We start from the raw sequence: 25,223 nt of genomic DNA, 5'->3' as shown, positions 1-25,223 counted from the left end.
CCTAGCCTCAGTTTGGGACCACAATGCAAAAGTGTTCAACAGCAGAGATCTGTGAAGGTTGCAGTGATGAAGTACCACTTGGGCCGAGGACAAATGCAGCCTGGGTTGGCCCAAAGGTGGTCACAGCAATTTCGGTTCCTATTGGACCCGAGGCAGCTACAGCCCCAGTCAGACCTATGCCTATCACAACAATTGTAAACCCCATCTAGGCCCATTGTGATCATGAAAGCAGTAACCGCCAACCAGTTCTGTGGCGATCACAGCAGTAAGAGTCCTTGACCAGGCTTACAGCGATCAGGGCATTTGGAGCTCCTACATGGGCCACTAGCAATCATGGTAGCTGTAGCCCTTGTCCCAGACTAGGGCAACCACAGCAGTTGCAGCCCCCACTTGTAAATACGGCAATTCTAAAATTGCACTGCAGGCTGGGCCTAAGATGAGCACACAGTAGCAGTTTCTGCAAGGAATCGTGTTGGGAAACCATGGCAGTCCACAGGACACAAGGATACTCCCTAGCTCGCTCGTGTGTCGCATGCCCTCTTATCCTTGTACCACTAGAGTCATTCTGGGCCCCCTACTTCTTTATCAGCAGGCTGGCGTCTATATGCTGAGGGCAGATAAATAGCTCAGAAAGCGCAGACTTCAGTTGATATCCCCTCAACTCTGGAAGACTGGCTGTCAGGCATACACCAGCTCTGGTTGCACAGCAGTACATTAAGTACTCTGCGGAGCATGCCTTTTCCTGGTCATAAAGCAGTTGCAAAAGGAACAAAGTGGGGTGGTTTTGGTCCCAATTTTTTACAGAACTTCTAGAAAGGGAATGTGGATCCATTGCCTCAAACTATAGAACAGAGTTGGGATTGTTCTCCTTAGAATGCTCTCCAGACACAGCCGCTGTTTAGAGTGATGCTTCTCACCGCAGGTAACACTGGCGGTCTTGCAAACTTAAAGCAGCCACAATTGAGGTATAAAGAAGTTGGAGGTTTCTGCACCGGATTGTTATCAACCCAACTGAAGGAGTAATAATGGGACAGACAACAGGGGTAGGCCTCATCTAAAAACGTCCTCTCATCAGACAACAGACACTGCAGTCGCACACTCCACTCCCTATCATCCACCAAAGAGCAGAACTCAGTAAGACTAGTCAGCAGATCCGTGCTAACAAAAGGCCTCATGGAATAGCTAAAGTTACCTCCGCCTCATCCTCCTCACATTAGTCGACGGATTGTTTTCCTTAAGCTACAGGAATGCAGCCAATACACTTCCACTGTCTCGAAGCACAGGACTCACTCTTCATCATAAGCTATGCCAGACCTAGGGCGTTCAAAATGGATTCCACTGGCCTCCATCACTCTGACTCACCAACTGACCACCAGACGTGTTTCACAGGCTGCACATGTGTGTACACACACACACTGCAAGGTTATGGGTCATACACTTAATAGCAGAACTTCACACAAGTGAACCAGTAGGCTTTACTCTCACTGATACAAAAAGCTCTAGTCAACCTACGTAACTTTTGAACCCCTTGGCCGCGGCAGTAATTCTGCCGTGGAGCTGTGGGCGGTCAGGGGGGGACCGCGCGGTGCCGCCATGCTCGTGACGGAACCACTCCGTCACGAGCCACGGTGGCGCTGTGCTTGTGACGGAATGGTTCCGTCACGGCCCCGCCCGCTCAATAGAACGCGCTGCGCAGGCGCGAAATCACTGCAGCGCAGGCACGGCGGCCGGGCCGTGACGAAACTATTCCGTCACCAGCACAGCACCACCGTGGCTTGTGACGGAATGATTCCGTCACGAGCATTAAAGGGGTTAAACAAAAACAGAATACTGCCACCACCACTTTAATCACTATATTAATAACCCACTGCTAACTCTGAGTGTACTTGGAGCACAGGTCTAGGCCTCACGGTGAGAGATATTCCTTGGCTGCCAAAACACACACTATATTAGTGCAACACCAGGACCAAAATAAAAATCAGATATACATGCAATTGGGCATAAAGGTCTGATAACAGTACCAGAGTTTCCTTTACCCAGTGATTTCTATGGTATACTATATTCAGAATCCTTAAGTCACATTCAAAGCTACCAACATCCTAACCTTGTCCAAACCAGTCTCATTGGTTCCCAGACATATTCTTTTGCACAAACCGATAATCTCCAATTTATCCAATTTTCTAGACATATTTCTAGTATCTTTAGGTTTAAACAAGTTTTATTGGGGGTTAAAAAACCCAGCTTGAGGTGGGTAGATCTACCTTGAATATAGAAGGAACAGTCCTACTATCCCTTCTCCTAAAACCCTTCTCATAGCATCCAAGGTAAAGCACAACTGGAACCATTTCCACGCATCCTCAAACCCACTCTCAGCCCTCTATTTTTGAAAATCTGCAAGTATGTACTAGTCATTGTTGAGGAGGCCCAAGGAGCGCAATCAATTAAAGTAGATTAGGCCTCGGTCGTCTTCATTTAAGTAAGTCAGGACGAAGCTCCAAATTCTGTTAAATTTATGGGTTAGACCTTTCAGATTGTATACTTTAATAGACCAGTTCTCCATCTTGGGTTCCTGGCCTTGCGCCCCTCTCGTGTCCTTAATGGAATTCAGTTAATTTAGGAAATCTGAGTGGAACATAGGCCCTCATTACTATGCCAGTCGGACGAGCGTCCTCCAGATATTGTATTGGGACTCAACCTGCCTAATTATTATCTGACCGCCATGAAGGCAGTCAGACACATGTATTTTTCAATTGAGGCTTGCACTGCGGCCTGGAAAAGGGTCACAGCACAAGCCCCAGTGGCAAAAGGCATAGTTACAAACATCCCTGCACCGTGTGCCTGGAACATGGGTGTTTGGGGGGCACCATGTGTGCCCTCCCCCCGGTCCCCATAGCGGAGGTACAGGGGGAGGGGACAGTTGGACCACCATGTAAAGGCAGAGTGAAAGGGACATGGTTATCCCTATGGCGGTGCCTGGGCAAGCCCTGCTCCTAGGGCAGGGATTACGATCCCACTGATGCCCCGATGGGCTCCTTGAGCCGGTCGGAAAAGCAGCAGATGGTTGCCCCGCCCTATGTCACTGACCGCTGGATCATAATTTGGTGGTCGGACCGCTTCTGCAGATGTCGGTGGGTCTGCCACCAACGGCTTGTTGGTGGCGGGCTCACCAACATTGTAATGAGGGCCATAGATTGGATCTGTGTGTACCACGGTGAAAGTTCAATAAATGAATTAAAATGTCAATTCTGCTAGCCTCTAAAAACCTTTAAAACGTGATGTCAATGGACTCCAACAAGCCAGTATCCGCTAACCTAAGATAGTAACTAGTTGCCTACAAAAAAATATACTAGAAAACATACATACAGAACAAAAATTGTGGTATGCTTTAACCTGTGTAGTGCATACTTATTGCATGCAGGTGTCCTAGTGATTTGTGTCATTCTGCACGGTTTATTTCAAACAAGAGTTTAGTTTTCCAACCAGTCATCATTTAACCTCTTTGACACTGAATGCTTCTTCTCTAGAAAGAAGGTCTATAAGAGAAAATTGCCTAACCATGAAAAACGAGTTGTAACATACAAGACTGAAATCACAATACCACATTAGTTATAAAACGTAGTAAGGCATCCCGAAGCATGAAGGAACCAAGTCCTTTTGAATGCATATACGCCTCCTTTTTGAAAACTAATTAAAGGAACCAGTACATGAATGGCTGTCATCTACGAAAAAAGGAAACTGATATTTGAACTAATAAGATCTATAGATTGTGCACTATTGCAGATGCAGAGTGGAGTGCACAGAAGGTCGTAGCAATATAATGTAGACATGTAGCAGCCATTTTAAATCCAGTAGCTCTTGCTTTGTATGGTACCTGTTAAAGTTACTTATAAAAGCAATAAAAAAATATAGTCAGATACTGAAGCCTTCCATCCGATAAACAAGATTTTAGACCAAGACGGTATGTAATGAGGAGAATGCGCGAGACAGTCATAATATGCATGTTTTTCAAAAACCAACCTCAATTGCAACTCTTTCAGTAAGGAGCGCTTTACAAAGAATTCCAAAAAGTCACAACAGTCAAGCAGGAATCTACTGCACCAAGTCCTAAGCATAAGCAGAAAACAGAGACAAAAACATCTTAACTAGACTTACTTTGTACATGCTACATGGGTGATGACATCTCTATGCATGTAACTTCGTTCATACATTGTGGCGCTGGGAAGATTGTCAAGGTAGACACGTTCAAATTCTAGCACTGTGAAAGAAACAAAAAAATCCATACATTTGTCTTCTAATTATAGTTGGATTCTTTTTACATGTCAATATTCGTTTGCTAACATCTTTCTACTGGAGGATTTATTTTTACCTCTAGTTAAGGGGAGTGAAGAACGCACTTTGATTCGCACTGCGCAACTACAATTTGTTTTAAGAATATGGCTCCTTGACTCTACTGTGGCCTACCGGCATGAACATGGCAAGTTTCATATGGTGGCAAATATTTACCAATAATGGCACTCGCAAAAGACGCATAAGGAGGGTTTAAAATGGAGAATGTTTAAATGATCAACAGTCAGCTTCCTCTCCTTCCATGTGTTCTCCACGAGGCATGTACAAAAGAATCAATGGTTTATTTATTTTTTAAATCTTTATTTTTGTTGGGGAGCTGCTGGGATTTTGACAATATAAAAAGCATTGGAAAAGCCAGTAGGTCTGGTATTGGCAAGCGACCTTTTGGCTCAGCAAACACTTGTTTTATCATGGTTTTTACAAAACGTTGTTACTGGCCAAAGCCAGACCAAAAAATGACTAAAAGCATAAATATCTTTGGTCTGAAAAAGCATGCATTGCCATAGCAGTCCCTGGCAATGAAGGGAACTACTGATGTGTTCCTTGTGAAAGAGCAGAATGCATTCACTCACAGTGAAGTTAACCAAATGATTGAAGTACGTTGACCCATTGCCACAATCTGTATGTTGTAGTGGGTGAACGAAAATGTGAATGATACAACAGACCAATGGATCAAGAGGGCTGGTTGGAAGCCTACATATTTAACTATTACATACAAATGTTAGTAAAAGCCATAAAGACCTTGGCTAATGCTAGAACTAAAAATAGTAATATAGCATTTCTCAGTTCAGTATAGTAAGCCTTTCCTGATTAGCAGCATCCAGTTTATGTAGTGTACATGATAAAATGCACACAAAAGAAGAAACATGGTGCCGTACAATTGCCTCCTGAAGGAAAAAGAAACGTCATTAAAGGCTTCATATAGAAATACCCTCATATTGAACTAAGACACTCTAAACATCTTCTAAACAGCGAAGCACGACCTTAGTTCTAAAAATCATGTGCACGCTGTATCCCTGAACGCGATATACAAGATGCTGTAAAGCACATACAACCATTTGAGCATTTTTTTTTTAATCCTGTGCTATAACCGCAGATATAAAAAAGTTCTAAAAATATGCGTGTTTTCCAGGAAGAACAATTCAAATATATTGGTGATGTTGTGTGCAGGAGTGGCGCATTTTATTATGTTACATGGCTTTAAATAAATGCACTACCATTAAAATATACTGTGGCAGTGAATGAAGTAATTCAACCTGCAGGGGAAAACGGTGCTCACAAAACACCAACTGCAACAGGTGCTGTGTTCAAGTAACACATGCCACACTCAGGATTTATAAATGGCACCCACAACTCACACTTGCAAATGTAAACAAGCATTGGCTTAGCCAATAGGTCTCGCTTTTGGGACCTTATAAGTGTTTAGCACTGCATCAGTTGATGTTGCACCAAGGATATTGTGCTGAATAACTAAATACTTATAAGGTCCCAAAAGTGAGACCTATTGGCTATGCCAATGCTTGTTGTGACTGACGTTTGGGTGGTGCAGCAGCCTTATCAACATACCCTGCATAGATCCTGGGAAAGTGAGCTGAGAGAGAAAATATACACTTATTTTGAAACTTTTGAGTGTGCACGCTTCACTGAACTATTCAAAGTTGCACACTGTTTGAAAGTCAGGACTTCCTGTCTGATGTAGCAGAGGCTGGGCATAATACAGTCTACTCCTGTGCTTCAAATTGGACTCTGAAGTCCCAACCCAAACTCACGCTGGAGTCCTGAAGTTTTGAAAATAATTCTAACGAAACTGATGAAGTTAAGGGGAAACAGAGATTGCAGCAATTCTACAAAAAGTGTACTTTTTTCGTCGCATTTCGTAATAATATTGTTTAAACAATAGGTGTTCAAGAAATAGTAGAAAAAAAATATGCAAAGCATTTTGGTCTGGGTGTTAATTTACACTAATTAGGAAATTCCAAGTGGAATGAGAGGAGTAAACATTAGCTATCGTTTTGCCCAAAATAGACTATATATACATTTTTCACCGTTTCTCTGTCTGCATAGGTAAAGATCACTTGTCATTCTCCCCTTATGCTTCACTGTCAGTTCAACATACAATATACTGCGGCATGTGAGTATTGCACACACAGCGGATTGTGGACTGATGACTTCCCGCCAAGGGCAAGGACAATGGTAACGCAATTATCAAGGTGTACGAGCACAAGAAGGTAGGCCGAGTGGAGCAGTCAAGGCCACAAAAGGGCTTTTTTTGCCTAAATTGATGTTTCTCAAGTAAGTGAAATCTAGGCACATTTAAATGATGTTCTGCAGCTTTTAGGAATAGTCAACAGATGCTGATCGTAAGCATATTGATCGTTTTTCCCCCTGCATTTCTGTAGTCTCCTGCCAGAATGCATCGGTATTGATAAATAATTACAGCAGTTCCTATTCTTTTCAGCTTCCGCTTGGCAGCTGGCGTGAAAAGAAGAGGTAATCACCAGCTCCTAATGGGGGTTTTACAATTCCCAACTGATGCCCAACCAATTTACCTGCAGGTGTGGCCCAACCAACCAAACCCCACTTGTACTGGAAAATATACATCGAGAAACCCTTGGTGCTGCTGGGAAAAGAGGCACGGATTTGGCTGATGGTTACCGGGCAGCAATGCTGCTCACTTCTGTCACAACAAAGTGCTCGACTGTATAACTAAATGTACAAACCACACAGGTAGGAGAGAGACGAAGAGAAAAGAAAGTGTAAGAATAGGTGCGCGAGAGAGGTGAGAAAGTATAAAGAGAAGCGGAATGAGTGACGGAGGAGCAGAGAAGGAAAGAGAGGGAGGGTGACAGTACTGGGTTGACGTGCTGCGTGTATGATAGCCCGAGTACAGGACACACACTGTCAGGTGCCGGCAGAACATGAATAGCGCGAGACAGAGATGGCGTGCGTGAAGCCACAATGAAACTCCTGAATAGTGTGGTGGGGCTACTGTGAGACTGAGCTAGCGTGCATCATCGATAGCACAGTGAGTACAAGAGAACACTTGAGCGGGTGCAACTGCAGGCGGAACTTCACAAGGTTGGTGCGAGTTGCCGTGAGGAACAGCTCATGAAGGTGGTGTGAATCATGAAGGTGGCATGAAATTATTAAAAAGTCGCAGCCAAACAAACTTTACATGTACAAAAGCACCAGGTGGCAGCAATCAAGACAGAAACAATCACACGAGTGGTGGGTGCAGGCGCCTCGCACTAAAAGTGAAAGAAACCGGAACAAGCACGCGAATGGTGAGAGCGCGCATAATGAGCCATGACGAGAGAGTCAAGCCAGATGGCGGCTCTGCTCGTAACTGTGCGCGTAACCGCACGCTGTAGGCCACACAAAAAGCTGTGGTCGGCTTTTTAAAGCCCACTCACTAAATGTCTAGCTGGAGCAGTGCGTGCGCCGACTCAGGCAAGACCTAACAACAGCACTGATAAAGAAAATGGTTTACGCTTCTGAAGAACTAAAACCTTTCCTGTACCTTTACTAACAACCTCGACAGCAGCAGTGAAAGCTTCCTTCAGACACATACCACAAAAACAGAGCAGACTTAGTCGCTTTACCAATGTTTCACGTGACTGGGTATGCAGTCCCTGACACTCCTACTCTTTAGCTGGTCGGACGCCCAAGACAGCTGGTGGCCTCATCATCTAAGAGTAATTATGGGACTGTGTTCTGCACATCAAGCCATTAACACTGTTCAATCGCCTACATAGAGCCAGGTTCAATCATCAGGTTCATTCGATTTATTGGCTAACTGTTCTTATCTTCCTATCCTCTTAGGAGTGTCCTGACACTAGAAACACTATAAATCAATAATACAGGTGCAATAGATCGCACCTTACCATACTCTAATCTCTAAGCGCTTCAATAAAGGGACAAGATACCGGACTTTGTAGAGTTGTAGAGTGCAATGTTGTAGAGTATAGTGGCGTAGCGTGTTGTAGAGTAGTTGGCATAGATTGCATTGGTTTTGAGTAAAGTGGTGCACAGTACATTAGGTAGAGTGCAGTGATTTAGAGTAAAGTGGTGTATAGTACACTGGTAGAGTGTAGTGTCGTAGAATAGAGTGATGTAGAGTTAGAGTGGGGCCGCGTAAAGTAGTAGGTTGTTTCAGGGTAGAGTGTACTGGTGTGGAGCGGTGTGGCACAGAGTTGTGCCGTAGAGTGCACTGAAATGGAGTGGTGCAGAGTAGAGTTTGGGGGCCTAGACAGGAGTAGTGTACAGTGCAGTGGCAAAGAGTCCAGTGGTGCAGAGTAAAGTAGTGTACATTGGCATACAGTAGAGTGGTGCAGAGTATAGTACAGTGGTGTAGTATGCATAGGCGTAGCATGCAGTGGTGCAGGGAGGAATAGTGCAGTGTGGAATACAGTGGTGTGTAGTGCTGTGGCATAAGGTACATTCTTTCAAAGTAGAGTGAAGTGGCATAGTGCAGAGTAGATTAGAGTGGCTTACAGTGGATTGGTGTGGAGTGGTGCAGTATGGAGTGCAGTTTAGTAGAGTAGAGTGATGTAGAGTAGCAGAGTGGAGTGATGTAGAGTGGAGTAAAGTGCAGTCGCATAGAGAAGAGTGGGTCAGAGTAGACTGCAGTGGCATTGAGTTCCATGGCAGAATGCAGTGTTGGAGAGTAGACTGTCAGAGTGCAGTGGTGTATAGTAGGATGGCATAGAGTGCATTGGTGTCGGGTACAGTGGTGCAGAGTAGAACAGAGTGGCATAGAGTACAATGGTATAGAGTGCAGGTGTAGAGTTTTATAGTGGAGTGCATTGGTTAGAGTAGAGTGCAGTCGAGTAGAGTGGTTCAGTGAAGTGCATATTGGAATGGGGTGGTGCAGAGTAGAGTGAAGTGGTGTGGACTGGTGAAAGGTGGTGTGCAGTGGCAGAGCATGCAGTGGTACAAAGTAGATTAGTGTGGATGGCAGAGTGCACGGGTGGAGTGGTAGAAAGTAGAGTGCATTGGTGTAGAGTGCAGCGGCAAAGAGCGCAGTGGTGTATAGTAGAGCAGGCTGCATTGGCAGAGTGATGTAGTGTAGAGAGGCGTAGACTGAAGTGGTGTAGAGTGGAATTATGCAAAGTAGAGAGCAGTGGCGCAGTGTGGAGTAGCGTAGTGCGAGTGGTGTAGGGTAAAGAGGAGTATGCATGGCTTGGTACCGCACAACAGACAACACATCTTAATTCGAAATAACCATTACATTTGCACAGACATACAGTTTTACTGATAAACGTATGCAGCACAAAACTATAATGTGTAGAAATGTCAACACTTAGAGAATTGATTTGTTTTGATGGTATTCAAATATTTGTTTCCACCACACATCAGAATTACCCCCAGTAGTCAGCATGATTGCCACATAAATCCTCCCACTTTGAAGTCAGAGAAAGAAAAGTTAACCTCCCTGTGCCTAACAAAAACTAGTGTGTCTGTAACGAAACTGGTGCTCATGTAAAGCGCTTTGATACCCGATGTGTTCAGGTCGAGTTATACAAAACTTCACAGAAAAACAAATAGCTACCTTTGAAGATGCAGCCTGGCATTTGGCCACTGTCTTTGAATGAACAGCAAATATGACAAGATAAGAAAAAGATGTAAAGGCCTTTTAACAGAAAGGCAAAAAGAACAATTGATGGACAGAATGCAGAACAATGTCATACATTCACCCCAGTACAGAGATCTGGGCGTAAATCCTTCCATTCCATTCCAGTTTAGACCCAGCCATATGCAAATCAGTCTTGACGCTGCGCCCAATAGGAGCAGTCCAGCCCGAACTACCAGGCCAGGTTCTCCCTGGACTGGAAACAAGCATCCTAGGCCCGGTTTCGTGCTTTCAGCCCTCATCAGCTAGGATAGTTTGACTCCAGTGGAATGGAGAGCATGGATGGACAGAAAGGGAGCACTCAGAAGGATAGTGTAAATAAGGTTTGGGCAAGGGAACAGACAAATGCAAGCGGGACAGCCTAAAACCAATAAAGCTAGCAAATAGAAAGCAAGAAAATGTGATTTACAAACCAAAAGGCCAATGGTAACCAACAGATGGAATGCATTCCCAGGGAAGCTTTCCGAATGTTCAAAAAAGCTAATTCGCAAACTAGACAGCATAGCTGTCTTGTAAGCTTCGACCTAAAAATGTGGCCGGAAAACCTTGCGCCCTACCGCTTTTTAGGTCTCGCCTAGGCAGCGATATATGTGCGCCGATTTTCCACCCATCTTTTTAACTGGCTCGTGTCCCTGTCCTTTGTAAATGGTGGCTTTTGACTAGTCAATAGGCTTGGTAGTCCATCATTAGAACCGCCTTGTCTCTTCTTGCAACCTCTCATGACATGTGTTGTTATTCGCTAGGTTTTAATTACAATCTCAGAGCACTATTTTCTTAAAGGGCTTCAGGCAGGACACATGCTTGGTCCTAATCAAGGCTGGCAGTTGCTAGTTTACTCACTAGCACACCTCACATTTATATGAGACCTTCTATACATTTTCCTTCAACAGCTCCACACACAGTACAACCTAATCCAGAATTAACATAATTCTTTTGTCACATTTCAGAGCTACTAATTGTACATATATATATATAGACATAGCTATTTGCTCGTAGTACTGTCTTGCATGCAATGCATTATGATTAGGGTGGATTTACCATAACTTCTGCAGAGTGCAGTACCATATGTGGGGCCGAACGAAGCAACGGGGCAGCGTCGGGCCGAAGGAAGCAACGGGGCGGCGTTGGGCCGACCGAAGCAACGGGGCGGCGTTGGGCCGACCGAAGCAACGGGGCGGCGTTGGGCCGACCGAAGCAACGGGGCGGCGTCGGGCCGACCGAAGCAACGGGGCGGCGGCGGGCCGACCGAAGCAACGGGGCGGCGGCGGGCCGACCGAAGCAACGGGGCGGCGGCGGGCCGACCGAAGCAACGGGGCGGCGGCGGGCCGACCGAAGCAACGGGGCGGCGTCGGGCCGAAGGAAGCAACGGGGCGGCGTCGGGCCGAAGGAAGCAACGGGGCGGCGTCGGGCCGAAGGAAGCAACGGGGCGGCGTCGGGCCGAAGGAAGCAACGGGGCTGGGTCGGAGTAACAGAACCAACGTGGCAGGGTCGGAGTAACAGAACTAACGGGGCAGAGTTGGATTAACAGAACCAACGGGGCAGAGTTGGATTAACAGAACCAACCGGGGCAGAGTCGGATTAACAGAAGCAACGGGGCTGGGTCGGGCCCGAACAAAGCAACGGGGCTGGGTCGGGCCCGAGCGAAGCAACGGGGCTGGGTCGGGCCCGAACAAAGCAACGGGGCTGGGTCGGGCCCGAACAAAGCAACGGGGCTGGGTCGGGCCCAAACAAAGCAACGGGGCTGGGTCGGGCCCAAACAAAGCTACGGGGCTGGGTCGGGCCCGAACAAAGCTACGGGGCTGGGTCGGGCCCAAACAAAGCTACGGGGCTGGGTCGGGCCCAAACAAAGCTACGGGGCTGGGTCGGGCCCAAACAAAGCTACGGGGCTGGGTCGGGCCCAAACAAAGCTACGGGGCTGGGTCGGGCCCAAACAAAGCTACGGGGCTGGGTCGGGCCCAAACAAAGCTACGGGGCTGGGTCGGGCCCGAACAAAGCTACGGGGCTGGGTCGGGCCCAAACAAAGCTACGGGGCTGGGTCGGGCCCAAACAAAGCTACGGGGCTGGGTCGGGCCCAAACAAAGCTACGGGGCTGGGTCGGGCCCAAACAAAGCTACGGGGCTGGGTCGGGCCCAAACAAAGCTACGGGGCTGGGTCGGGCCCAAACAAAGCTACGGGGCTGGGTCGGGCCCAAACAAAGCTACGGGGCTGGGTCGGGCCCAAACAAAGCTACGGGGCTGGGTCGGGCCCAAACAAAGCTACGGGGCTGGGTCGGGCCCAAACAAAGCTACGGGGCTGGGTCGGGCCCGAACAAAGCTACGGGGCTGGGTCGGGCCCAAACAAAGCTACGGGGCTGGGTCGGGCCCAAACAAAGCTACGGGGCTGGGTCGGGCCCGAACAAAGCTACGGGGCTGGGTCGGGCCCAAACAAAGCTACGGGGCTGGGTCGGGCCCAAACAAAGCTACGGGGCTGGGTCGGGCCCAAACAAAGCTACGGGGCTGGGTCGGGCCCAAACAAAGCTACGGGGCTGGGTCGGGCCCAAACAAAGCTACGGGGCTGGGTCGGGCCCAAACAAAGCTACGGGGCTGGGTCGGGCCCAAACAAAGCTACGGGGCTGGGTCGGGCCCAAACAAAGCTACGGGGCTGGGTCGGGCCCAAACAAAGCTACGGGGCTGGGTCGGGCCCAAACAAAGCTACGGGGCTGGGTCGGGCCCAAACAAAGCTACGGGGCTGGGTCGGGCCCAAACAAAGCTACGGGGCTGGGTCGGGCCCAAACAAAGCTACGGGGCTGGGTCGGGCCCAAACAAAGCTACGGGGCTGGGTCGGGCCCAAACAAAGCTACGGGGCTGGGTCGGGCCCAAACAAAGCTACGGGGCTGGGCCGGCCCAAACAAAGCTACGGGGCTGGGGAACGAAGCAACAGGGATGGGGCGGGCGGGGCAACTAAGCAACAGGGATGGGGCGGGTGGGGGAACTAAGCAACAGGGATGGGGTGGGTGGGGGAACTAAGCAACAGGGATGGGCAGGACGGGGATCGAAGAAACAGGGATGGGCAGGACGGGGATCGAAGAAACAGGGATGGGGAGGGCAGGACAATGAAGCAACAGGGATCGGGCAGGACAACAAAGCAACGGGGATCGGGCAGGACAACAAAGCAACAGGGATCGGGCAGGACAACAAAGCAACAGGGATCGGGCAGGACAACAAAGCAACAGGGATCGGGCAGGACAACAAAGCAACAGGGATCGGGCAGGACAACAAAGCAACAGGGATCGGGCAGGACAACAAAGCAACAGGGATCGGGCAGGACAACAAAGCAACAGGGATCGGGCAGGACAACAAAGCAACAGGGATCGGGCAGGACAACAAAGCAACAGGGATCGGGCAGGACAACAAAGCAACAGGGATCGGGCAGGACAACAAAGCAACAGGGATGGGGCAGGACAACGAAGCAACAGGGATGGGGCAGGACAACGAAGCAACAGGGATGGGGCAGGACAACGAAGCAACAGGGATGGGGCAGGACAACGAAGCAACAGGGATCGGGCAGGACAACGAAGCAACAGGGATCGGGCAGGACAACGAAGCAACAGGGATCGGGCAGGACAACGAAGCAACAGGGATCGGGCAGGACAACGAAGCAACAGGGATCGGGCAGGACAACGAAGCAACAGGGATCGGGCAGGACAACGAAGCAACAGGGATCGGGCAGGACAACGAAGCAACAGGGATCGGGCAGGACAACGAAGCAACAGGGATCGGGCAGGACAACGAAGCAACAGGGATCGGGCAGGACAACGAAGCAACAGGGATCGGGCAGGACAACGAAGCAACAGGGATCGGGCAGAACAACGAAGCAACAGGGATCGGGCAGAACAACGAAGCAACAGGGATCGGGCAGAACAACGAAGCAACAGGGATCGGGCAGAACAACGAAGCAACAGGGATCGGGCAGGACAGCAAAGCAACAGGGATCGGGCAGGACAGCAAAGCAACAGGGATCGGGCAGGACAACGAAGCAACAGGGATGGGGCAGGACAACGAAGCAACAGGGATGGGGCGGGTGGGACAACGAAGCAACAAGGATGGGGCGGGCGGGACAACGAAGCAACAGGGATGGGGCGGGCGGGACAACGAAGCATCAGGGATGGGGCGGGCGGGACAACGAAGCATCAGGGATGGGGCGTGCGGGACAACGAAGCATCAGGGATGGGGCGGGCGGGACAACGAAGCATCAGGGATGGGGCGTGCGGGACAACGAAGCATCAGGGATGGGGCGGGCGGGACAACGAAGCATCAGGGATGGGGCGGGCGGGACAACGAAGCATCAGGGATGGGGCGGGCGGGACAACGAAGCAACAAGGATGCTTTCCCCATGTACTAAGGCATCCATGACCATCTAGGCCAAGTACATAGTCCACAATATCTTGTTTAGGCTCTTTTGAGAGGTCTCTCCCAGCCTTCCTTAGCTAGACAAAGTGGTACCCCTCACAGAATACCCAAACTGAAGTTCAAAGGGGCTGAACCCTACTCCCTTCTGAGCTACTTCTGTGTAAGCAAAACGCAGGCATGGCAAAAGGACATCCCATCTCCTGAGTTTTTCATGGAGTCTCATGATCATATCATGGTTTTGTTGAATCTCTCAACTAAACCATTTGTGTGTGGGTAACATGGGGTGGTACACTTGTATGCCTTCTAGAGGCACCAGGAAGATGAAACTATACAAATATATAGCCCTCGTAGGGCATTATGGGGTGCTCATTGACGGCAGCAGTGAAAGAGAAACAAGAGGCTACTCCATTCACTCCTTTCACATTTGTAGGTTTAAAAAATTATAAATAAATATTTTTATTTGTGTGCACTGTGCCCTGGTGCCACCAGGGCACCCAACAACAATAAAAAGAACTTTGGGGGCCACAGAGTGGCGGTTAAACAACATTAAAAGCCCTTTAAGAGACCAGTCACCATCGTGGCCCTGCCAGCTCCCCTGCCATCCTGGGTTCCCATAGGAGCAGGATGCACTGGTTTGCTCACATGACAGAGAAACTTTAGTTTTGGCCCTCGCCCGGGCAGCAGCAAACCTATGTTGCCTGCCTGGTAGAGCACATGCAGGAAGCTAGGTTTCGGTTTCCTGCCTGCGCTCTATCAGGCAGTGAACAACACTGTCCTGGGAGATGAGGTCCTTGGGACAGAAAGATTGACATCGGGCTCCAGGAATGGGTTCTGGGGCCATCCCCACCCCCTCCAAAATAAGGAATCCCAGAGGATGAGGTCTCCGGGCCACTATTAGTTTGGGGAGGCCGGCATGCCAACCTGTCCGGGGCACCTACAGCCTACTTTTTTTTATGGCAGTAGGGAGAGCCCACTTTTGCACTGCCTGTGTTTTTATGTTTGCCCCATCAATGGCACCCACAATATATGGCATCGTTGTTGCCTGGGGAAGGGGGCCATGGACCCAGCAACCTTGTTGGCTCCCCTGCCAGCATTCATCCTAGTACTGGCGGGAGCCAGCTCTATTGCTTTGCTCCTGCCTGATGGAGGCAGCTTTTGTTTCTGTTCCCACAGGGCAAGAGCAAAGCTATGTACCCTGCCTGGCAGAGCAGACAATTAGGTTTCTTTTCCCTGCCAGCAGTCTCAAACAAGACAATGTCCCAAAGTAAAGACTCTTCAGAACACTGGCGCTCTGTTTGATGCCCCCAAAGGGGTGGGGGGCAGGGGAGGATTACACAGGAGTCATCCTATTGCTCTGGCACCCCCCTCAATTTTGTTTTTTTAGATTTTTACCAGGCTACTGTTAATAAAAACTTTTTGCTCCCCCAAAACCTATACACCCAAGCTCATGTATGTTAAATAGACGTACATGATACTGGTGACTTCTATGTAAATGAGATGTGATGAAATGAACTCTAAAGTGAGACTTGCTCAAAATTAAAAGGCACCATGAAATTTCCTGAACGTGCCCTTAGTCCCTCCTTTTACTAGTCCCAGCCAAGACAGTGGGTCTATAGAAAGAGAAGTTTGCTGTAGACAAGAGAGGTGTTTATTTTCTTTCTTCTCTGCTGCCTTTGAGGTCCTTAAGTATTTGCTCCAGCCACTTGCCTACATCACCAAACAGCGTATCACAGTCTGAGATGTGTTCATGCCTGTGACACAAATTTCATTTGAAAATGTTGATTATATATCAGTGGTGAGCTGCTCAGGCAGGCAGTTATCCAGAATTTGCATCAGAGAGCAGCCTATGTGGGCAGAGTATTATTTAATTATTAAGATCTAGGTTCCATCTCTGTTGCCCAGATCAGTGCAAGTTTGTTCAAATTCCATTTCCCAACTCAGATTCAAAAGAAATCACCTATTTTAGTGGTGCCATTTTCTTTTTTTTAATTTTGGCATGTTTCTGAATTGTCTGTAATAGTTAGCAAAACTTCCCCCAAGTCCAACATTTATACAGATTGTCCACATAAAACCACCTGCAAACCATTCATCTCAGTTACTCAATTGAAGGTTATTACGGTGCTCTAAGAACACACGTAAATGTCTAATCCTATTTGTAATTTCAAATACTAAGATTAATGGCTAAATCTAATCTTGGAATCTGTAAATCTCATTTATAATCCCAGATAGTAATTTGTTGACAAAACTGTGCAATTGTTTGTTTTTACTACATGTTTATAGAGTTTAACCATCATGGTTGTCTATTCAACTAAATGCTAGTGATAAAGGAGTGATATTGTACACCCTTTAACCCTGGATGACATCATATAGTTAACCATTTGTCCTACTTTAGCCCTAAATGCCTCTTATTTGCTGCCGAGAAACAAAGGGGAGGGCATACTCGGAAATTAGTACATGTAAACAGGACTTTTTAGACTATTTACTTTCTATTCTACTACCCTTTTTAGAGAGCCTCTAGCATTTTCCAATTTTGGGATAACAAACGTAGATGCCCCCAATACTTAAACTGCTGACCGGCGTTGGTAAAAGCCAATAGGTCTACATTTGCTGCCAGCTTTTTTGCTTTGTCAATGCTCATTTTGAACTGCCATGTTTTTGGTGAAACTTTGTTGTTGAGAGGGCAGCCTGGTATGTGCCAAAGTTGGTTACAACAAATATTGGCTAAAGGCAAAAATCTTTGTTTTGGCCGCAACACACACACTCAAGGGAACTACTTTGTGAGCAGATTTGCTTCTTGTGAAAGAGCGGAATACCATCACTGTTCATTTCAAGGTAAACTGAGATTACTGCTGTTGGGGCGCAGTCAGTGCTTTCTTGCAGCAAAACTGGTTGTTCAGAAGAACGGGGACTTTTTGCACCTTGCTCTTCACCCACGTGTAAGCATGCCTACCCTTAGGCTTTCTGAAGCTGCACACACTGTCCAGGATCCTGCTGTTAGTCACCGCCTGGTTCATGACACTCTAGCACTCAGCAGCATTTATACTGTGCAATCTTTGGCAGGATTTGTGTCTGGGTAAAGGGGTTTGCAGCTCTTGGCAAGAGCCAGGTAACATTGCGCTTGGTTTGACCTATGCATTAGAACCCAGCACCTAGTAAGGTATAACACACAGTCACTCTGAATTACTTTATTGTGTCTATTTCAAAGTGCAATAATGTGATAGCATAGTTTAAATCTGTTAAGACTGATAAGGAATGAATTTAAGTAATAGTGCAAAAAATTATAGTGGATATCTCACAGTTTTCGCACATCTTCGACTGCACACAATTTAGGGAAATCCGTATACACTCCTGGGGTGTGAGAACCAAAACCAGGGAAACACTGGTTGGCATACAAATATCAAAAGAGAAAAGTAAAATGGGATAGTAAGTACACTGTCACTCCACCCATATGTAGAGTGCAAAAGGGGAAATTACAAGGACTAGGTGCAATTGCAGCTCAGATTTCATTTTCATGAGAGAACTTCAGAAGATGGAAGGAAGATTCAAGACCAGAGGTTATCCTAAAGAATATACTAAAGGAGGCTAGAAATAAGATCAATGGAGTAAAACGAGTTATCCTTCTTGACAGTTGAGGCAAAGGTAGAGTAAGGAAACAAAAAAAAAATCTTTCATTACCCCGTACAGTGTACTTAGTTCCCAGATTTCTAGGATCATGCAGAGACACTTGCATTTCCTACAGACAGCCAACATTTTACGAAAGGCCATCACAACAAGACCTACACTAATACATAGCAGGGGACGTAAGCTGACAGGAACATTGCGCCACAGCTATATGAAACCTGGCGCACAACACATTTGGCTGACAAAACCACCTAATGGCTTTCATAAGTATGGACACTAATATCTGTTGCTAAGGGACAAGCCAACCACCTTTCAATACAATACCAAGAGGGTATACCAAATAACCAGGTTCATCAATTGCAATACTAGATATGTGGTGCATATCATCATTTGTGAATGTGGCCTTAAATACATCGGTAGTGCAATAACAACTTTGAGGGACGCATTCAAGAGCATGTCTGGGCCACAAGGAATTACAATAAAGACCACCCACCCGCAGTACATTATAATTCAGAACACGGACACAGGGAAATCATTAAGATAGGTTTCCATAGTATAGATGAAGTTGGAACATTGCCCAGAGACAGAGCTGGGCATTTAGATACCAAGAGAGCAGGTGGATCATTCAACTCGGGGCAGTGGATGGGGGGCCTAAATGTTGATAGGAACCTTCAAGTCTTCCTGGGAGAGTGAAATCATTTCCTGAATAAATGAATATGTGTTATATCTATAATACTGAACTGTCACTATTTATAGAATGTAACATGAAATCATATAAGGGTAGTGAAAGACCCATACTGTGTAATAACCTTTTTAGGTCGAGCCCGGGCAGCCCGAGCCCGCCCACTCTCCAACCCATATTTTTCATTGGCTTGTGTCATTGTCCACTGTAAACTTATTCATCAATAGGCTTGGTAGTCCCTCCTTAGTACCGCATTCTCATTTTGTAACCTCCTATGGCAACACCCCATTACGAGTGTTGTTACTCGGTAGACTTTAATTACAGTCTCCGCGCACCATTTTTTCAAATAGCAATAGGTCTGGCATTTACGAGAGTTTAAGCTATTGGCATTGTAAATTGCAATGCCTTTTATTTATCTGTTTTAAAAGCAACACATAAATAGATGGCATTGTCATTGACGATGCCAATAGCTCAAACTCTCGTAAATGCGAGACCTATTGCATTGCAAATGCTTGTTATATTTGATGTTCCTTATTTTTCTGGGCTTCTTTTCCCCATATGGGATGTCGACTCAGTTTACATGATTTATGACTAGGAGGTTTATACAATTGTTTTAAAACACCCTATTGTGTAAAATACTTTATATTATGACATTTTTTGACTGCATTTAAATCATATTATAAAAGTACTGTGTTAATGGTTGTTTCTACGCTTTTTTTTTTTTGCAGAGTTTTATATAGCGCAAACTAGACTCGAACCGAATCAGGTATCAGAGCGCTTTACATAGCACAAGTTACGTTACATGAGGACACACTTTCATTTTTTTAGGCACGGGGAGATTAAGTGATCTGCCCAGAATCACAGGAGGTTTTTGGCGTCGTTACCGAGACTCGAACCCAGATCCCCAGGTCCGAGGTCGAGCGCCTTAGCCGTTAGGCCAACCCCTCTCCCATGCTTACATGCTTTGCATGAACTCTTCCCTTTATGTGATGCCAATGGTTTTTTCCACACTTCCATGCTTTTCATAAAGATCTTTCCTTTATGTGATGATGCATGAGAGAACTGTCCCTTGTTGGTTACGACTCCGGAATTTTTAAAACTGTGTTTTTCTGCACTTTACTGGTAGACTCTGTATACTGTCTTATCTTACTGATTTGGCTTGCATTAGTTAATGCGCTCTGTACATGACCCTGTACTAAGATGGCGACTATCGTTTCGTACACACAGGCCCTTTTTCTTTGTTGACTACTTGCCGGACGTTAAATGGTGGGACCGCAACACACGCCAGCTTTTACGGCAACACACTCTGGGGGCCACGCTATAGTTTCAGGTATTTTACTCACATGCTATAAAGCGCATTAGACTGCACATCGTCTTTTGTCATTATATGCACAGGCAATTACATGGTCTGGTTTTTCTTGTGTCCCTTAGGCCCTGCGCTGTCCTATATATGCATATATATATTTATTTTCTATAAGGACACTTCAGAGGTATGTACTTTAATTCACATTTAGAAGCTATTTATCATGTACTGGCAAATGACAGACTTGAGACTAGCATTTATCAGCTGTTATTATTGATAGGAACTCATTGATTCTTTCCTGTCGATTAGAACTTTTCTTTTTCGGTTTGTTTTTATCCTTAGCAAGGCCCCATGCTCTAAGTTTTCATCACCTGCACAATGAGGGTGGCTAGCGCACACGTCTTTTGCAGGTACGTTTGACTTTGTATTCCTAATATATGCCCCTAGGTATATTTGAGCCACTGACTCGCAGCATACGTGATTTCTGGCGTACTGGCATCCAACTATTCGCGATATGCGTACTTTGGAGTTGGTGAACTCGGATCATCTAGTTTGTCCAATATTTTACAAACTGATTGAGCCTCTTTTAGCTGCGTCTTCCTGGTTGGTTATGAGTAGTCTTTGTGGACCTACCGAACATATGTGCGTTGGCACCAACTGTCGACTCTGGCGTTACACATTGCCACTTCCATCTCTCCCTAGCATTTTGTAGGAGCACAGACGTTGAGTTTCTCTGGCATTCATTTGTTATGTTGCAGTTTTCAGAATCCCCTTTTCGTCCAATGGTTTTTTTTAATGCCGTTTTGCGGGGACCTTGGACTCTAAAATTCATGTCTTTAAATTACAATGTGTAATTACGCTGTTTACTATCACTGCTTCTTGCCAATATCTTTTCAGGTACAGTCTTCTAACTTTGGGTATATGGTATTTTATTCTACTATTCAGTACACTATGCTTCTATTCACTATCTGTGTAACTTTCCTTTTGCACTACACATGCGGGTAGAATGACAGAGTTCGATGCTCAATTTTTACTTTGTGATTTTTAATGTTTACTTTTTAGGGACACTTTGGTGTGTTTTAAGTCTCTTATTAGCGATGGTAACAGAACAGTTATTTACAATCCTATCCCTTTGTCATTGGTACCTGTGTGTAAGACATTGTGTCTCAAGAGTCCAAAATAGAAAGTATTGCCACAGAACTCACCCGCCTACACGCAGACCTAAAAAAGTTAACAGAGGGGTCACGCCGGTGGAACGTACCATAATGGAAATGCAGCCAACCTCAGATCTCATGGAGAAAGAAATTGGGGATCATGAAGCACAGATCAGACAGCTGGAACAAAGGGCAAAAGATGCAGATGGTCGCTCTAGAAGGAACAAAATCCGCCTAATAGGCCTGATAGGGGGAACTGATGGCCAAATGCCAGTTGAATTAATTGAAAAATGGCTGAAGGGCCTAATGCCAGAAGGGACGTTATCCCCCTACTTCTCAATAGAAAGAGCGCGCCGCGTCCCATCTCAGAGACCACCCCAGGATAAAACGCCCGATTCTTCATTTTTAAAATGCTATACTAACAGGACAGAGACTCGATCCTGAGGGAGACCAGGAAGATACATGACATTCAAGTAAACAATGCCAAGGTAATGTTTTTCCCGGATTATACAGTGTGAGTTCAACTTCAGCTAAGCTCCTTTTTGAAAGTGAAACAGCATCTTCGGAAACTTGACATCCAATTTTCACTATACTTTCTGGCAAAACAGAGTGGTGGCTGACTGGGAGACTCAATTCTTTGATGCACCACAGGATGCGTGGGACTGGCTCGAGTCATATGGAAGATTCACTGGCCCTAGACCCACTGGAAGAGGCACCAAGCGTGTAGCTGCTGCGACCACAGTTAAGAGACATGGTAGCTTGTTGAAATCACAGACTTCGCAGTTGTCAGCGGTCCCCAATTTGGAGCAGATAATTAAAGAAAGGCGACAAGCACTTTATGAAGCAGAGATGATCTCGGAAGCTGCTAATGAATCAGACATGGATTTGCTCTCAACCCGTACTTCCATTGACAGACTCCTCGGTGATCGGCCCCTCGGACACCAATTCCTTGATTCTGCCAGACTTCCCTCCAGAGACATCAGAGGGGTTATCTGAGGACATCATATATCTCTTTTGGCCTGTACTGCGAGTATGGACCGGACACTCCTGTGGGGAACCTGTTGAACTGCAGTGAGATGGCTGCTAATGGGTAAAGTGATACTGTGGGGGGCGGGTGGGAAGGGGCACGGGCCAAGCTCACTGTGGGGTTGAACAAGGCGGAGGAGATGTGTCTTACAAATATGTGAGTTATCTAAAGGGGAATTGCTTTTACTATGCCATTGGGTGGGTAGTGCACATCGGTGGACCGTTGAAAGTCAAGTACCCCTGCTCATCCACACCCGCAGAGTTGGTTCATTGAACTGGAAAACACTCTTACGTTTGGGCAGATCTACACAGTTGCAGGATCCACTCTTTTGGTATTGCATGTTTTTACAAGGTTGTTGTTATATTTTGCAAAACGTTTGCTCAGGCCCTGTTACGCTCAACTAAAACTACCCCCATATGGCATCATAACAGTCTCTGTTGGCCATGTGCGCGTATCTTCCCAAACAATATATGCATATACATCTAAACTAGGTTATGTTATGTTATGTTATCCGGATTTATAGAGCGCACAGATGCCCCAGCAAAGGGGCGTCCTGGCGCTAATACAGAACATAAAAACCGGACAGGAGATGGAAGACAACACAACAGCAAAACTAAGGAGCTAAGGGGAAGAGAAAGGTTTTGACAGCCTTCCTGAAAGCAAGGAGCTCATCAATAGCACGAATGTGGACAGGCAAGGAATTCCATAACTTGGCGGCAAGGACTCGGAAGGAGCGACCGCCAGTCCTGGATCTCTTGAAACGAGGAACTATGGCAAGGTGGAGGGCAGAGGACCTCAGAGAGCGAGCTGGAACATAAGGGGAAATCAGTTGCTGCAAAATCTGAGGGGAAGAAAGTTTAAGAATTTTGAATATCAAGATCAGGGATTTAAACTTTATTCTATGCTGTCACAACGAATCATTACCTGGAATATTACGGGTCTGTGTACCCCTTCCCATAGGTATGCGGTCTAGTCACACCTTAAGCATCATAATGTGCAGATAACCTTGGGGCAAGAATCCCACTTGACACACTTGGAATCCAGTAGACTGCAGTGCAGGTGGAGGGGCCGGGTCATTGCAACAGACTACCCGGCATTTGCACGAGGAGGGCTGGTTTGGGTGCGCCCAGGGACCCCCTGTTAATAGAGGAAACAGAGATAGATGCAGAAGGAAGATATACCTTTCTGAAGGGTAAACTAGATGGTAGATGTCTCCTAATAGGAAACATATATGCCCCCAAAACGGAACAGGGAACCTTTTGGAATAAGTTAACAACAACACTATCTAGGTGGTGTCATATACCCTGGCTGATTGGGGGGGGGGTGTATTAGATATAGCCCTTGATCGATCATTCCCAGCCCTTAGGAGCACATCGGCAGCTAGTGGGGCTTCACTATTGAGGAACTGGGTTAACAGCTGGGGGCTGATAGACATCTGGAGACACTGCAATCCCATCACGCAAATATACTCCTTCTACTCGGTTCCCCACACTCTGCATGTCCATATAGATAGGTTCCTGTGCACACCTAATGTGCTGCCTTATGTGAGACAGGTGGAATACCTGGTAGAACACATTTGGATCATAATCCCAATTAAATTGACCTAGACTAGGACACACACTCTCCTACTCTCGTATTCTGGCACCTGCAGCCTTCTGTGTTAGAAAACCAGCAATTCCGTGCCTCCCTCTGCACCATAGTAAAGAATTACTTTACACAGAACACCGGCATGGTGGAGTCGGTCCTTCTGGAGTAGGACGCCTTTAAGGTGACGCTCAGAGGTGGCTGCATGTGTCTGGGTTGTGGTACGCGGGAACAAGAAATCAGTGATCTGGAAAGAATATTGTTGTCTCTCGAAACAAAGTAAGTCTCGGAATCCTCTTCCGCTCCGGAATTGTTGGCAGTGAGGGAACAACGCGCCACATTACTAGAGAGGCTGCAATGTCTTAATTATACAACATATTTTGCAAGAACACACTCCCTAGCTGGTAAATCAGGGACCCTCCTTGCATGGCTGATAAGGCAGGAACAGCCACAATGCCCTATCACTGCACTCTACTCCTCAGTAGAGGAACTGCATTACATCTAAGATGAAATACATAATGATTTGGTGCTCCATTTTATCTTGTTATATCAATCAAGTATGGAGGCAACAGATTATGATATAACCGATTTTCTGTACAAGCTCTCCTGCCCGCAGATTACTCCAGATCAGCATGCTGAACTAGATGCACCTATAACAGTCGAGGGAATTCAGGGTGCAATCATGCAATCAGGTCTTTGGCGTCGGGGAAAGTGTCGGGCCGGATGGCTTCCCAACAGAGATTTATAAAACTTAAGCGGACCTTTTAGCCCCTAATCTATTGAGGGTATTTGAGGAGGCACTGTCTCACTTGCCGAGCTCTATATGCGAGGCAACCCTAGTCACTCTCCCCAAGCCAGATAGAGACCCCACCATGCTTGGCTCATATCGTCCATTGGCACTATCAAATGTATATTACAAGGTGCTGGCTAACATCTTAGTTGGGAGACTGGCATACATATTGCCTCATTTAATACATGAAGACCAGAACAGATTCGTCCCGGAAAGGTCTACTTCCCTTAACCAGTGTCGACTGTTCAGAATACGCTCCACTGACTTTACCCAGATATGGCTGTATGGTGCTCGATCTGGAGAAAGCCTTCGGTACGGTGGAATGCCTCTACATTTTTTACATTTTGCCTTGGTTTGACCTGGAACCATATTTTATCTCACGGATACAACTGTTGTATAAAAAGCCAGTGGTCAGAGTCTGGACTGGCCATTTGTTGTCACGTCAGGGGTGTGGAATTTAATAATATATGCGCTTGTCCATGGGGCAGGTTGCTTCATAAATCTACTAGACCCTTTTGTGCCATGTATTCGGCGACAAATTATGGCCACAATCTCATTTAATAAGAGCTCTGAAATACCCTCTCTGATTATGCCAGGGCTCCTTCCATAGTAGGGTTTGAATACTAGCAGTTCCATTATGTTGCCACGTTTACCCGGATCTACACACTGGGGCTGAAGGTAGTGGTAAGCAACAG

The 25,223-nt window shown here is 46.6% G+C and overlaps 1 protein-coding gene across 1 annotated transcript in view; it reads right to left on the bottom strand.

The window, feature by feature from the left end:
- Positions 1-25,223, bottom strand: part of PPWD1 (peptidylprolyl isomerase domain and WD repeat containing 1) — a 387,705-nt gene that overhangs the window by 345,625 nt on the left and 16,857 nt on the right. Inside the window, exon 2 of the mRNA XM_078675153.1 lies at positions 4,153-4,255. Within this exon, the coding sequence (XP_078531279.1) occupies positions 4,153-4,255 (103 nt within the window). The remainder of the gene's footprint in view (positions 1-4,152; positions 4,256-25,223) is intronic.

Source organism: Lissotriton helveticus, chromosome 2_1 (genome assembly GCF_964261635.1).
Source record: "Lissotriton helveticus chromosome 2_1, aLisHel1.1, whole genome shotgun sequence".
Taxonomy (NCBI): domain Eukaryota; kingdom Metazoa; phylum Chordata; class Amphibia; order Caudata; family Salamandridae; genus Lissotriton; species Lissotriton helveticus.
Note: the sequence above shows the minus strand (reverse complement) of the source record. Positions and strands in the feature narration are given on the sequence as shown.